This window comes from Myxine glutinosa, chromosome 6, assembly GCF_964187855.1.
Source record: "Myxine glutinosa chromosome 6, kmMyxGlut1.1, whole genome shotgun sequence".
In the NCBI taxonomy this organism is placed as follows: Eukaryota; Metazoa; Chordata; class Myxini; order Myxiniformes; family Myxinidae; genus Myxine; species Myxine glutinosa.
In genome coordinates, this window is record NC_136266.1 from 145,387,599 (window position 1) to 145,402,585 (window position 14,987).

A 14,987-nucleotide genomic window follows, 5' to 3' on the forward strand; every position below is an offset into this window, starting at 1 on the left:
GATGCTGTGAAGAGGAACAGGTTGAGATGGTTTGGTCATGTGTTGAGGAAGGATGAAAGTGACTGGTTGAGAAGAATGATGGAAATGAATGTAGAGGGAAGTAGAGGACGGGGAAGACCGAGAAAGACTTGGCTAAAGGTGGTGGAAGAAGAAATGCGAGCAAGGGGGTTAACAAGGGGAGATGCAGAAAATAGGGCAAAATGGAGAAGATTGTAATAGGGCTAACCCCCGCTCTCGCAGGGAAAATGGCCATAAAATGCCTGTTGTTGTTGTTGTTGTTTCCCATTGAGAGATAAGGCCAACTAGAACAGCACTATTCGACGTCGACCGATATACCTCTGCCAACATAATCATATAATCTGGCTTGAGATCTTAGGTCCTGAGTTCAAGCCCCAAACATGCCGTTGAATTAACACCAGGTGGGTGGACTCAGCCTGTCATGCTGCCTCGGCCAGCAAAATGAGTACCAGCTGACTGGTAAAGGGGGGAATTGCATCAATGGCACAGCCGATCTCCCATAAAATAATGCAGCCAAGTAGCCACAGGCTGCATACAAACCACCACCATTGCATTGTTATACATATTTGTACTAAATTTGATTTAAATCCCTTCAGCTGTTCTCGAGTATCACATTTTTACCTGACATAACCTCTGACCCTTGATTTCTTGACGTCGAAATCTAATCAGTTCATCTTTACGTCATAATTTATACTTGTACTAAGTTTGGTCAAAATCCCATCACTGGTTCAGAAGTTAACAGGTAACATAATTTTTACCTAGCGGAACCTCTGACCTTTTGATTTATTGGCACCAAAATCTAATCAGTTCATCTTTGCATCATCATACATACTGTACCAAGTTTGACTTAGATCCCTTCAGCTGTTCTTGAGTTATCACGGTCATGAAAACTTATCACGGACGCATGGCAGGACGGACGGACAGACAGACAGCCGGACGGACAACCTGAAAACATAATGCTTCTGGCGAATTCATCAGCTGTGGCCGAAAAACGACACATCAAATAGTTGTGGATGAATTTCGATTAAAATTGGAGGACGAGTTGAGTAGGTGACAAGAACAAGCCGGATGGATTTTGGTTAATGTCCGGATGCCGATCCGGCCTATCAGTGGGATACACAACCATCTGTTCAGCGTGGCGGAAGTATGCGCTACACCAAGTGCAGTTCTAGTTCATTATATTTCTATTACCAAATTTCTCCCATTTTTATTTAAAATTGTACCTGATAATGTCAATTTATATTCCTCACCATCTAAGTGTCACGCACGATCTGGTATGTACATTATAAAAAGGCCATTTTGAGAGATCATTGCACTTTTATGTCAATTGCAAGGACGTAAGGAGACAAAAGGTCTGGCACGGTAGCTTAGAGGTACGCACACTCACCTTTGAGCTGTCTACCCGAGTTTGAATCCCAACCGAGCTTATAGACCGTCACCCTGGTGTCTCGCAGGCAGGACGTGGCATTAATGTGTGTGCCGCCCTTAGAGTGGGTGGTAAACTGGGTGCCCAGTCTGCCATCGTTATTTGGTGGATGTTAAAGATCCTACATTGTACTTCCTGAAGATTAAGTGAGCTAATGCCAGCACCCTGGCTAAATTCCAAATTCTTCCACTGACTACTAACGACACGGCAAAGGCAAGCCACCTGTTGTCATCCTAGGAGGTTGCGTCGATTGCACAGAATCAGCTTTCAGGTAGAACATCAGGAAGAAAGAAAATTATACATCAATATGGTAGATTGGATACCGACATCATGAGCTACGTGATCTGACGGAACCACTGCACAAGTCAACCTGACTGGTGATTATTTTTGGGAATATCCTAAAATCAAACTACTGCATCATTAACTCATTAAAGAATTGGCCATTCTCTAGCAGCTTAATGTATGCATCAATTGGAAACTAAACGCGAGTTCTGAGCGCAGAAATCAAATACACAGGGTGTAGTCAAATGATGTGACTGTACTTTGTGTGAATACCTGCTATATACCTGTGTGGAATGTGGAAAATGATGTTGAGAAAATGGGATCAGAGCACTTGGGCAGTGCTGAGATAGAAGATGCCGACACTTCTGAAAGTCCCCGGATGCTGCCAGCACCGCGACATGGACCACGAGCATTCCTTCCACTTTGGAATCCTCAGCCAGAATTGTGCACTGGGTCCGTGCAATAGGGCCGCAAAGGAGGCACTGCAAGCGGAGATGGCAGTGAGGACGACAGTGGAAATGATATTCACCTTGAGCGTTTACAGATGGACGGAAGACATTAATGCCCTCCAGACATCAAATGCAAAACAGCAAAAAAACAAGACAAAAAAAAAACCCCAACAAGTTCAATCATCATGCAGCAAAATAATAAAAAAAGAATTTTTAAGCCGACAGCGATTTGATGCCGACCAAAGCAATCTCCCAACTACCTCCAAGATTCATCCGTCCCCCATCACACCAAACTTTAAGATAAATTACAACACATTTGTATTTTCATCCCTCGGTGCAGGTTAAGCTCAAAAAGTCAAAACTCGCCTAAAGCTGAACATCAGGCCAAACTCATCAGCTTCAACTGAGACATTTTCAGCAGCGCAGATGAGAGAAGCCAATACGTCTGCTGGGCTTCATTCCTCTTTGTCTTTTAACAACGACTTTTCATTTCCTCACTTTAGCTTCAGGCAACAACGCCATCAATGCAAGGCTCAGAAAAAATATATATCATAATTCTGCTTTCGGTGGCTCCAATCTTCACAGCCCACCTTCACTTCTCCGATTCACCTTGTCCCACTTTACGCACCATAATACAGATTCTACGGATGTGCAAGGCCCCACCACCCCTCCGCACACCAAAAGCAAGGAAGACATTATCGATGACAGGAAATTTTACCTTGCAATGAACTCCTTCAATTTGCATTCAAACTCAAAAGTTGCAAAAAATTATTTTAAAATTTTTTTCTTCTTCTTTCGAGCCACCTAAAGCTGTTCAAGTAGTGAAAATAAGCAATTGCAGTAAATAAGTAAACACACCAGTAATTTCTCCAAGTCCTCAGCATGCATAGGGTCTCCATCGCTCATGGAATCCCCCTTCGCCAATACGATGCCCAACCACTTCGGAATGACCCCAAATACCTCCTTACATGATTCCACCTTGAAAACAGAATAGCACAGTAAACATACTCGAGAGATGCTGTGATAGTTTCATTGGAAATGCATGTTGGATGAGATTACACTCGACGGGGAGCCATGGGTTCCAGCATGCATTCATTTGCTCGAAAGCACACATTACTATGTTGCGAGTATCATATATGACATCATATGGCTTGTACGCAAGCACCGGCCCTTTGACATGCTTACAGAATTGTGACTTGTTGTTCCACTCGCAAAATAGCAACTAATTCATGTTCTACAAATATCAGCTTTTCCAACAAGGAGATTTAAAAAAAAAAAATTGCTATACAAAATCAAGGCTCGTGTAAGAGCTAACACATAAAACACAAAAACGGAAATAGAAACACACAAGAAACATAATAAAGGAAGTGGGAGACAAGAGGGGGAGAGAGAGAGGGACGCACAACAGTGGAGAACAGGGATATTGGGAGATCTGTGGAAGGGAAAGGGCTGGGGTGGGGTACATGGGATAAACAAGATGGACACCACAGGGACTTTCAGGAAAGAAAACGGGAATTGAAAAAGGTGGAATTGGGGTGGATTAATGGGGGTAGAAAAGATCAAGGTTTTGGCTGGGGGAAGATAAGAGATGGCGGTGAACAGCTGTTTTAAATACCTGGAGGGAGGAGTGGGATTGAAGAGAGTGAGGGAGTTTGTTCCAGACGCGGGAGAAAAGAGGAATGAAAGAGTGAAGGTGAGAAGAGAGTCTTGATTTTGGAGGTTTCATGAGAAGAGGGTTGCTGGCAGATCTTGAAATATTGTGCGTCCAGCAGGAATATTTGGGGGACAGAGCACAGACAGAGCAGGAGGCGCAAGGCCAGAGAGGAGTCGGTAGAAGACAGGAAGACCACCTACCTGCCTGCGGTGAGAGAGAGAGGCCCTCAGAATCAGCTTCATCGCAGGAGATTCCAATGATTCTGAAAGCTTTGGTTTCAACAGCGTGAAGACGAGCTTGGTGTGAGGCAGGAGCACCAGCCCAGAGGGGAGAGCAGTATTCCATTGAGCTGCGGATGAAAGCTTTGTATGTGGTGAGGAGCTCAGGTGTGCCAAGGAAGGACTTCACACGACGGAGGATGCCCAGTCGGCGACTGGCTTTGGAGGCCAGCTTGGAAATGTGGTTTTCCCAGGGAAGATCATGGCAGACAGTGAGACCCAAAAGCTTGAGTGACAGAACTTCTTGGAGAGGATTGTTGAGAAAGTAGATTGGAGGGTTATCCAGACGGTTTTTTCGGAGAGACATCGTGAGGGTGTGAGATCTGTCAGGATTGAAAGACATGTTCCACGTGTTTGACCAGTTTGTGATTTTGTCCAGGTCTGCAGAGAGTGAAGAGGCTGCAGCCTGCCGATCTGAGGGTTGAGATATGGAGCGGCAGAGTGTGGAGTCTTCAGCAAAGAGATAGAGAGGATTCTCCAGGTATGACCACCATATAAATTCTGAGGATTGTCAATCCTGAACAAGCCTTAGGCATAGGTCCCCCGTCGGGGAAGTGAAGTGAGTTGACAAAGTGGAAGATGCAGAAAACATGCTATGATATGATGTTTCGCTCACAAGTTCAGACATATATATGGTGGCGGCCATCTTGGATTTTGACCTGGCGACCCAATTTTCAATAGCGTTCTTCCTTGTGCCTAGATACACCCACATCCCAGATTAGAAGTTGGTACTTCGCCTATTTTTCAAGATATTCAGCTCACAAGGTTCAGACATACATGGCGGCGGCCATCTTGGATTTTGACATGGCGACCCAATTTTCAATAGGGTTCTTCCTTATGCCTAGATACACTCACACACTAGATTAGAAGTTGGTACTTTGCTTATTTTTCAAGATATTTCGCTCACAAGGTTCAGACATATATATGGTGGCGGCCATCTTGGATTTTGACGTGGCGACCCCATTTTCAATAGCGTTCTTCCTTGTGCCTAGATACACCCACAAACCAGATTATAAGTTGGTACTTCGCTTATTTTTCAAGATATTCAGCTCACGAGGTTCAGACATACATGGCGGCGGCCATCTTGGATTTTGACGTGGCGACCCAATTTTCAATAGGGTTCTTCCTTACGCCTAGATACACCCACACACCAGATTAGAAGTTGGTACTTCGCTTATTAGTCCCCTACCGGTGTACACCGGAGGGGACTATATGTTTGCACGCCGTCCCTCGTCCGTCCGTCAGTCCGTCAGTCAGTCCATCAGTCAGTCAGTCAGTCCGTCAGTCCGTCAGTCCGTCCGTCAGTCAGTCCGTCAGTCAGTCCGTCAGTCCGTCCGTCACGCAAAGAACAGTTTTCCGGACTTTTTTTTGTAAACTCTTAATGCTAATGATTTCAAACTTGGCACATGGTTTCCTCATGATAAGTTACAGGTCAAGTTCGAACCTCACGACGTTTCGATCATTTTTGACAAAGTTATGGCACTTTGAACTTTGGGAATTCTGATAATTCTAATGATCCTTAACTCAGTGCCATTTTAAGTTTAAATTTCCTTTAAAAACCAATTTCTCTGCAATAATTGGGCCGATTGAGATCAAATTTTCACCATTGGAGGGACTCGGTCTGTAGAATATTTTACGGCACAGGTCACGTGGTTCGGCCGCCATATTGTTTTTCGTGAAAACACGAAAACCCCTTTTTCTCTACAACGGCTGAACAGATCGAGGCCAAACTTTGCAGGCAACATCGCATACCCATGACGAACAAAAAATTCAGCGAGCATGACGTCATGCATCACATGGTTTCAGAGTTATGACGTTTTTAAGCATGAACCTTTAAAACTGAGCTCCTCCCTCATTTTTGATCCAATCGAGGAGAAACTTCACACATATGTTCACAGCATGTCAATCTTCTAAAATGCCCTTTTGGAATTTGTGATAGGGCACGTGGTTTGGCAGATATCGTTAATTAAACGAAAATATTTTTAAAAATGGATATCTCTTGTTTATTCTCGAGTTCTCCTCAAGCCGCACTGCGCGTCCTCAGCCTCGTCTCGCGAACGTCAACAGCACGACACAGCGCGCGCTTTCCGGAGGGGCGGAGCCAAGCAGAGCAACATATATATATACACATCGATCATTGATCGTGAACCGGAAAATATCATAAATTACACATGGTTTCAGAGTTATGACGTTTTTAAGCATGAACCTTTAAAACCGAGCCCCTCCCTCATTTTTGATCCATTCGAGGGGAAACTTCACAAATCTGTTCAGCATGTCAGTCCACTAAAATGTCCTTTTGGAATTTGCGATGGGGCACGTGGTTTGGCAGATATCGTTAATTAAACGAAAATATTTTTTAAAATGGATATCTCTTGAATCGCTAGTACCTCAGACCGTGAGTTGGTAATAATCTATCTATAATTCCAGTAATCTCTGTGTGTATGTGTGTGTGTATGTGTGTCTGTGTGTCTGTGTGTCTGTGACCGCTGTTTCTCGACAACCACGGGTCCGATATACTTGAAACTTGCCAGATATATTGCTGGGGACCTGAGGATGTGCCTTTTCAAGGTTTCATATTAATCGGACAAGTAGTTACCGAGCTATGTCCAAAAAACGATTCAACCAATCAGAGAGCAGCGAGCTATCACGTGTGCCGAACGTGGCGAACAGACTCTGCCTCGGACGGCACATTTGAGAGCGTATTCATTTATTTCACGTTGGCAAACTATGTTGGCGCTATGTTGGCGTTAAACTATGTTTTAAAACTAATTAAAACTAATTTGCGATTCATCGTAACTGCGATATGCGACCTTCCGGACAGTCAAATGAGGACGTCACTTCCGGACTTACGGATAGTCATAGTGACGACGTACTGATGCTGAACGTGGCGAGCAGACGCTGCCTCGGACGGCACATTTGAGAGCGTATTCATTTATTTGACGTTGCAATCTGTGTTGATTGTTGTAAGGTACGATCGATTGTAGTACACGTTTATAATAACTCTGCCGATACAGGCCCGATTAACTGCAGCGCCATCCGAGCTGCGGCGTCGGGACGATACATTCATTGTACGGTCACATCACGCACTTACGGGCACGCCCATGGGCCCATGGGCACGCCCATGCATGCATGGGCGAAGACATTTTTTTTTTTTTTTTGGCAAGGAACGGGCACCCACGTACGGGCACGTCCTAGTTTATATAATTCACACAGTGCAATACGTGCAGGCCGCTCCACAGAGCGACCTTGCGGGCTTATCAACGAGGCGAGGCGTGACACACATCTGTCTCAGCATACCTCAGATCAAGTTTGAAAACCAGCATCAACCGTGCATAAATTTGCATATTCGATCATTTTTGACAAAGTTATGGCACTTTGAACTTTGGTAGGGGACATGTATTACAGCGCAATACTCAGAATGCTTGTTTTTTCAAGATATTCCGCTCACAAGGTTCAGACATACATGGCATCAGACATACATGGCGGCGGCCATCTTGGATTTTGACGTGGGTTGCACCCACACACCAAATTCGAATGCGGTCCTTCGCTTACGCATGGACGGACGGATGGATGGACGGACGGACACACGGACAGAGGGGAAAACCATAGTCCCCCTTTCGCTCCGCGGTGCGGCAGGGGACAATTATCAGGAACTCAGATTCTACAGAATGGGGAGTAGTTGTAATAGGTAGGTCATATGTACATAAAAAGTGGATTACAACAAATGCATGCTTGAACAACTCAACAACTGCAGTCTCATTCAGAAAATTCCAGAAGGAGAATAAGAAAATAAGTTTCTACAAGAATACTGGAACAGGTGCATCCATTATGGAAGAAAGTACTTTGAAGAGGTTACCACTCCATGACGGCAACGGGTTTTTTATGCCTCCACCGATAAAGTCGCTGGAGGCATTATGTTTTCGGGTTGTCTGTCCCTCCTTCCATCCATCCGTCCGTCCGTCCATCCATCCATCCATCCATCCGTCTGGGCTAAACCTCGTTTTTCTCAGAAACCATATGTCCGATTAAGACAGAACTTTCAGGGTAAGAGTGACACCCATGCAGAATGTTTTTATGATAATTGTGACGTCATAGTTCACGTGGTATGGCACCCATCTTAGATTAAAAGCAAATAATTAAAAACATATTTCTCAGAAACCGCTGAATGGAAAAATTTTAAACTTGGCACGTTGTCAAGTACTCCCAAATGGGGAACAAAAGCATGATAATGATGACATCATCAGTGAAGTGGTATACCAGCCAAAAATGTTTTAATCGAATTCTTATCCTAAAATTCTGAAATTGCATGCACATGATCTAGGACCCATTTGTATTGAAATATTAAATTTATTGACATCATTGGTTACATGGTTTGGCAGCCATTTTGGATAGAAGGAAAATATTAAATAATTATATCTCTGAAACCGCTCACCCTATCGATGCCAAAGTTTACAAATATAATCTGACAGCACTGTTGCATATAGTTTGAAAATGATGTCATATGTCACGTGGTTTGGCAGCCATCTTGGATAGAAAAACTAACCTTATCTGATCAACATGAAACTTCACAAATGTGATCCACTACCCATACAAATGCAGAGTGATGGCATCTACCCGTTGTGGGACTATGCGGAGGCATATTGGCGACACAGTCACATTGTTCTAGTTTTTTTAAAGAAAGAAAGAGCTTCTAACCAGAAAGTAAAAACGATATCTACTCTGCAAACTTGAGCAAATGAGCAAGAGCAGCCCCGGTCTCAGGTGACACTTCACCTGCTTCATAGCAGGCTTCCTCAGACCAATAGACAATCTATTAATTTGGTCATTAAAAAAAAAAAAAAAAAAAAAATCTATATATATATACACAGACTTGGCATTTTATATGGAATATTTTTTTTGTGGGGGTGAACTTACTTTTCAAGATGTCTTAGAACCAAAAGTTCATTGGAATTAAATTGAAATTATTCTAGATTTTGTTAATGTGACCTTTAAAAGAAACAAAAACCACATTTGACATTTCGAAACAAATAAATTGATCCTTGAAAGTGATGTAAACTGATATCGAACTCAATTCATGGACAGTACTGTGTTAAACTTCTGTACGTTTTCCAGAAGTATCTCTTTATTTTGCACATTAGCCAATTTTTTTTTTAACAAAAACAAAAGTTAAATTACGACTGGGATTACGGACAGTAAAATTACAGTTCAGTACTTCGTGTAACCCACACGAGCATTCAGGAGAGCACGTACACGTTGAGGCATGCTGTTCACGAGATTTGCCAAGGTTTGGACAGGAATCGCTTGCCATGCAGTGACAATAGCCTGCTGCAATTCATGCACAGAGGTCGGCTGCTGGTCCAAGTGGTCGATTTGACGCGTTAATTCTGCCCACATGTTCTCTATCGGATTCATATCCGGGGACATGGCAGGCCACTCCATATGCTCTACACCACTGTCAGCAAGAAAGTGTTGTATCATGCGAGCACGATGAGGCCGTGCATTGTCAATTTGGAAGACAAGGTTTTCTCGAAAGGCTGCACGAGCAAATGGAAACAATGTTTCTTCCAGAATGGCCCTGTACTTGAACTGGTTCGGGTTTCCATTCAGAACAACCAGGTCAGTTTTGCCCCCTGCATGAAAAGCAGCCCAAACGGTCACCCCACCACCTCCAGCTTGGACTCTTGGCACTATACGATCTTTGTTGTAGGCTTCATGCACTTGTCTGCGCACTCGGACGCGGCCATCTTGACGATAGACCAGAAATCTAGACTCGTCACTGAAGGTCACATGATTCCAGTGTCCTAGCTGCCATTGACGGTGCTCTCTGGCCCACTGCAATCGGCGCTGGTGGTGTTGTCTGGTCAGGCATGGCTTTCTCAGGGGACGCCTGGCACGATAGCCTGCTTGAACCAGTCGTTGGTTGACTAGCCTTCTGGATACAGGCACATTTGTCAGTTGCTGCCACTCAGCCCTAAGCCGATTAGCTGACTTGGTACGGCCATTGCGGACTAACCGGTGCAGCTGGCGATCATCCCTCCTTGTGGTTCTGCGGGGACATCCTGGCCTAGGTATTGGAGTAGGGACACCCCTCTGAGCATTTCGTTTCAGGATCTTTGACACCTGACCTTGAGTGATGCCATACTGCCGAGCAATAGCATTGTTTCATGCCGTAATTTCGTAAAGCCACCACTCCATGACAAACAGCATTGTCGAGTTGACGGACCATCTCCAGAGGAAGCGGCAATAACTTTTGGAGACGTGCAGCAGTTGTTTTCCACTAATACAGAACGTAACCACCCTTATATACCCGATTGTGAAGCCAATCGTCAAATGTACCTGTCCGTACATTTTGCCACGCCACCTGTGATATAATCCTGTTGTTGACTTCTTGCTGCGACAGACAATCAGTGACATGGTTATTTCAACAAATAAATCACCAAAGTGTAAAAGAAACTCACCAGATTGATATACTGAGTTAAGAAAGTAAACCCAAGTCAAGAAAAAAAAAATATTCCATATTAAATGCCAAGTCTGTGTATATATATATATATATATATATATATATATATATATATATATATATATATATATATACAGTGAAACCTTGACTTACGAGTGCAGCAACTTACGAGTTTTCCGAGATACGAGCCGTCGCTCGGGCTGTTTATTGCTTTGAGATGCGAGCCGAGATCTGAGTTACGAGCTTACGCCACCCGCCACCAGGTGGGTTCCGGTCACGTGGTTATCTTGCCGTGCAAGCATCTCTGCCGTATATAGCTGCTGCTTTGTTTTCGCATTTTGGTTATTTTGGAAAATTTCTTAGTTTTAACCATGGGTCCTAAGAAATTGAGTGCCAAGGGCAGTACTGAGAAGAAGAAGAGGATGATGTGCTTGGATATAAAACACGCAATCGTCGAAAAACATGAGCGAGGTGTGCGTGTTGTCGACTTGGCGAGGCAGTACGATCGTAGCACTTCTACGATATGTACGATTTTGAAGCAGAAGGAGTCGATAAAGGCTATAACGCCAGTCAAGGGCGTTACGATTATTTCAAAGCTCCGGACCTCTATCCATGAAGAGATGGAGAATTTTCGAAACATTTTTAAAGGGAGGAAGAAACAAACCTCGTTGGACAGGTTTTTATTGAAACGCCCTGCAAGTGAAAGCGAGGAAAGTGTGGCGAAAAAGGCAAAAGTCATCTCCTCCACCTCCGCCAGCATCTTCGTCTGATCTTCAAGGTAAATACACTTAATAAAACCAGTTTATTTCTTTACATTGTGGCGGACACGGAAGCTCACTGGCGTGGTGACATCATTCCGCGCACCGAGTGGGCGGGGGCCACGCCGAGGGGTAGGCGTGGCCTCAGGATATACACCGGGCGCGCAGCCCGGAGCGCGCCAGTGTTACAGTGAGCTCTTGAATAAAGACTCTTACAAATTACCGCGTTGTCCGCTTCCTCCTTGTTTACAAGCAGCGCGCTTAACGCCGCTTATTATGTACAGTATATACGAGGTCGTGCTTGTTTATAAATTATTTGTTATTTATAAAGTACATTTTTCTTATTTAAAAACACGTAACAAAAAAAATTGGTGTGGTTTTTTGGGGGCTGGAACGAATTAATAGCATTTCAATGCATTTTAATGGGGAAATTTAATTTGAGAAACGAGCAAATTGAGTTACGAGCTCGGTCACAGAACGAATTAAACTCGTAAGTCAAGGTTTCACTGTATATATATATATATATCATTACATGATATAATAGGTTGAACACATTATTTATACCAGAATGGCACTCTGTAGAGAGCACATCTCCGCCAGGCTGAACAGTTTACCGTTTGTATCCGACTGATGGGTTGTATCTGGATCCGACATGAACTAATTGGCTTGTCCTTGTCACTTACTCAACTCATAAAAATAGTTTTGTCATAACTCATCCACAACTCTTTGAAATATCATGCTCGTTTTCGAATATCGTTTTCGTCGTTTTCTGACCGTTTTCGTCGTTTCTGAATAACGAAAATATCGTTTTCGTCCCCTATCATTCAATGGTGAAGAATCACTTTAAAATTTTTAAAATTTCTCCTATCCGGATCAGTATTTGGATCTTCACTAAAATCGAATCGATTTGTCCTTGTCACACATCAACCTGTCCACCAAGTTTCGTCTGAATCCGTCCATAGCTTTTTCAGATATTGTGCTATGTATTGGTTTTAGCCCAAACTCTCAATAGTGAAGAATCACTTAAAAATTATTGGATCCGGATCCGGAATTTCACCAAAATCAAGTAATTTCGTCCTTGTCACACAATCGACCTGTCCACCAAATTTCGACCGAATCCGTCCATAACTTTTTGAGATATCCTGTTCACAGACAAACAAACAAAAAGACAGGGGTGAAAATCTAACCTCAAGCCACCTTTGGTGGCGGAAGTAAAAATATGAATTTACAAAATATAAAAATTAATGCAAAAATGTTTTTTGTTTTGCTTAGACCTGCATGTTGTGTTGTTGTGTTAGACCACATGATGAAACACAAAAGGAAAGAACGAAAAATATATTTTAAAGCAAAATAACGAATTTAATGCTGGAACATGCAAGCATAAAGAGAGACATCCCATTTGAAACCCACAGCTTACAAGATACTGTGCTGTGTGCAGTGAAGGAAAGCCGGTTGGTTTCTGCAGATGGGAGAAGTACACCTTTGCCAGGCAGGACGTTATCAGAGAGATGGTTGTATGATTGGTGCAAATGCTTGCAAGAAGTTCCCAGAAGGCAACAAGGAGCTCATCCCTGAGGGTATCTTCTATGCCGATAATGCCCTGCAGAAACAGTAACAATAGCTAGGTATTACTTGCAAAATCGAAGATTTTTCAAGTATATTGGTCGGTTGTGTTTGTGGTTCTGTCTGTCTGTTTGTTTGTTTGTTTGTCACCGGCCTACAGGTCACAATTCTAAACCGATTGTCACGAAACTTCACCAAGTTGTATAGGTCCTCCCAATTGAGAATCCTATCGATTTTGAGGTCAAAGGTCATCTGGAGGTCAAATTTCTAAAATCGCCATTTTAAATCCGATTGACTTGAAAATTGAATAGCATTTGTATATCGAGTCACTAAATTGGGAAATGAACTATTTGTGAGGTCAAAAGGTCAAAGGTCAACTCAAGGTCAAAATTTTAAATTCATCAATTTTCATCTAAAAAGCCGTCAATTCTCAACCGATTGACTTGAAAATTGAACAGCATTTGCATATCGAGTCACTAAATTGGGAAACATACTATTTAAGGACAAAAGGTCAAAGGTCAACTCAAGGTCAATTTTTTTTAAAGAATCCATTTTCATCTAAAAAGCTGTCAATTCTCAACCGATTGACTTGAAAATTGAACAGCATTTGCATATCGAGTCACTAAATTGGGAAACATACTATTTGAGGTCAAAAGGTCAAAGGTCAACTCAAGGTCAAACTTCCAAAATCATCACTGTTGATCTGAAAAACCGTCAATTTTCATCCGATTGACTTGAAAATTGAACAGCATTTGCACATTGTCACTAAATAGGGAAACCAACTATTTGAGGTCAAAGGTCAACTCAAGGTCGACCTTCCAAAATCATTATTTTTCAACTGAAAAATCGTCACTTTTCTTCCTATTGATGAGCTTTCATCAAGATTGTCAATTTTAATCTTGATGAAATGGACAATTTGGGGGGGGGGGGGAATCCAGAAGTATCAAGTATCCAGAAGAGGCGGATTTTGCAAGTATCGTGCTCTGCATGGCGTCTACTTGTTTTGGGTCTTCGGGGTCTTTAAGGGTATTTTGGGTCTTAAAGGGTCGTCAAAGGTCTGAGGGGTCTCAGCAGTCTAAACGTAATTAAGAGGGTGTTCATTTTATTTGAAGAAGAAGAGGATGTTTTGGTCGCATATGAACATACATACATACATACATAACCATAAACGTTTGCGCTATTATAATAAAATATAATAAGATTTAAGTTTCGGAACAACCAATACCGTACAATTAATTAAATGCATTTTAAAATAGGAATTGAATAAGAGAAATAAGAATTGAAAATCATGAGATAGAACTGTGAGGAACAAAACAAAAAAACTAAATGTATACGTGTGTGTGTGTATATGTGTATATGTATCATGTGTATGTGTGTATGTGTGTGTGTATGTGTGTGTATGTGTGTGTATGTGTGTGTATGTGTGTATATATGTGTGTGTATATGTGTGTATGTGTGTGTGTGTGTGTGTGTGTGTGTGTGTGTGTGTGCGCGCGTGAGTGTCTGTGAATAAGAGAGACAGAATTGTGAGGAACAGAAATGGAAAAACGAGATGTATACGTGTGTGTGTGTGTGTGTGTGTGTGTGTGTGTGTGTGTGTGTGTGTGTGTGTGTGTATGTGTGCATGTGTGTATATGTGTTAAATGCATTTTAAAATAGGAATTGAATAAGAGAAATAAGAATTGAAAATCATAAGAGATAGAATTGTGAGGAACAAAAATAAAAAAACAAATTGTATACGTGTGTGTCAAGTACAAAATCATTGGGGAGACGTCACACCAGGCCATAACTTTTGTACCATTTGAGCTTTTGTCATCAAATTTTCAACAAACCATTATTAGGAGAATATGGAGAAGAATAATTAATATTTGGTACAAAACGTCAAATAGCAAAGTGACAGTAAGTACAAATAGGCCTTATCTGCCCGTCTGCTGGGCAGCGCGAGATGGGGTTTTGTAATAGAGCTTCTGTGTTTCTATATTTATCATTTGAGCTTTTGCCATCAAATTTTCAACCAGCCTTTATTATGAGAATATGGAGAACAGATTATAATCAGAATATGGATAACTGTAATTAATCAATTTCACATTTTTTAAAGT

General features: G+C 42.4%; 1 protein-coding gene across 1 annotated transcript in view; it reads right to left on the minus strand.

Annotated features, from left to right (window-relative positions):
* The window catches only part of HPS3 (HPS3 biogenesis of lysosomal organelles complex 2 subunit 1), a 125,621-nt gene that overhangs the window by 18,344 nt on the left and 92,290 nt on the right, over positions 1-14,987 (minus strand). Inside the window, exons 15-17 of the mRNA XM_068121263.2 lie at positions 12,743-12,925; positions 3,034-3,153; positions 2,011-2,208 (exon numbers count right to left, since the gene is read on the minus strand). Of these exons, the coding sequence (XP_067977364.2) occupies positions 2,011-2,208; positions 3,034-3,153; positions 12,743-12,925 (501 nt within the window). The remainder of the gene's footprint in view (positions 1-2,010; positions 2,209-3,033; positions 3,154-12,742; positions 12,926-14,987) is intronic.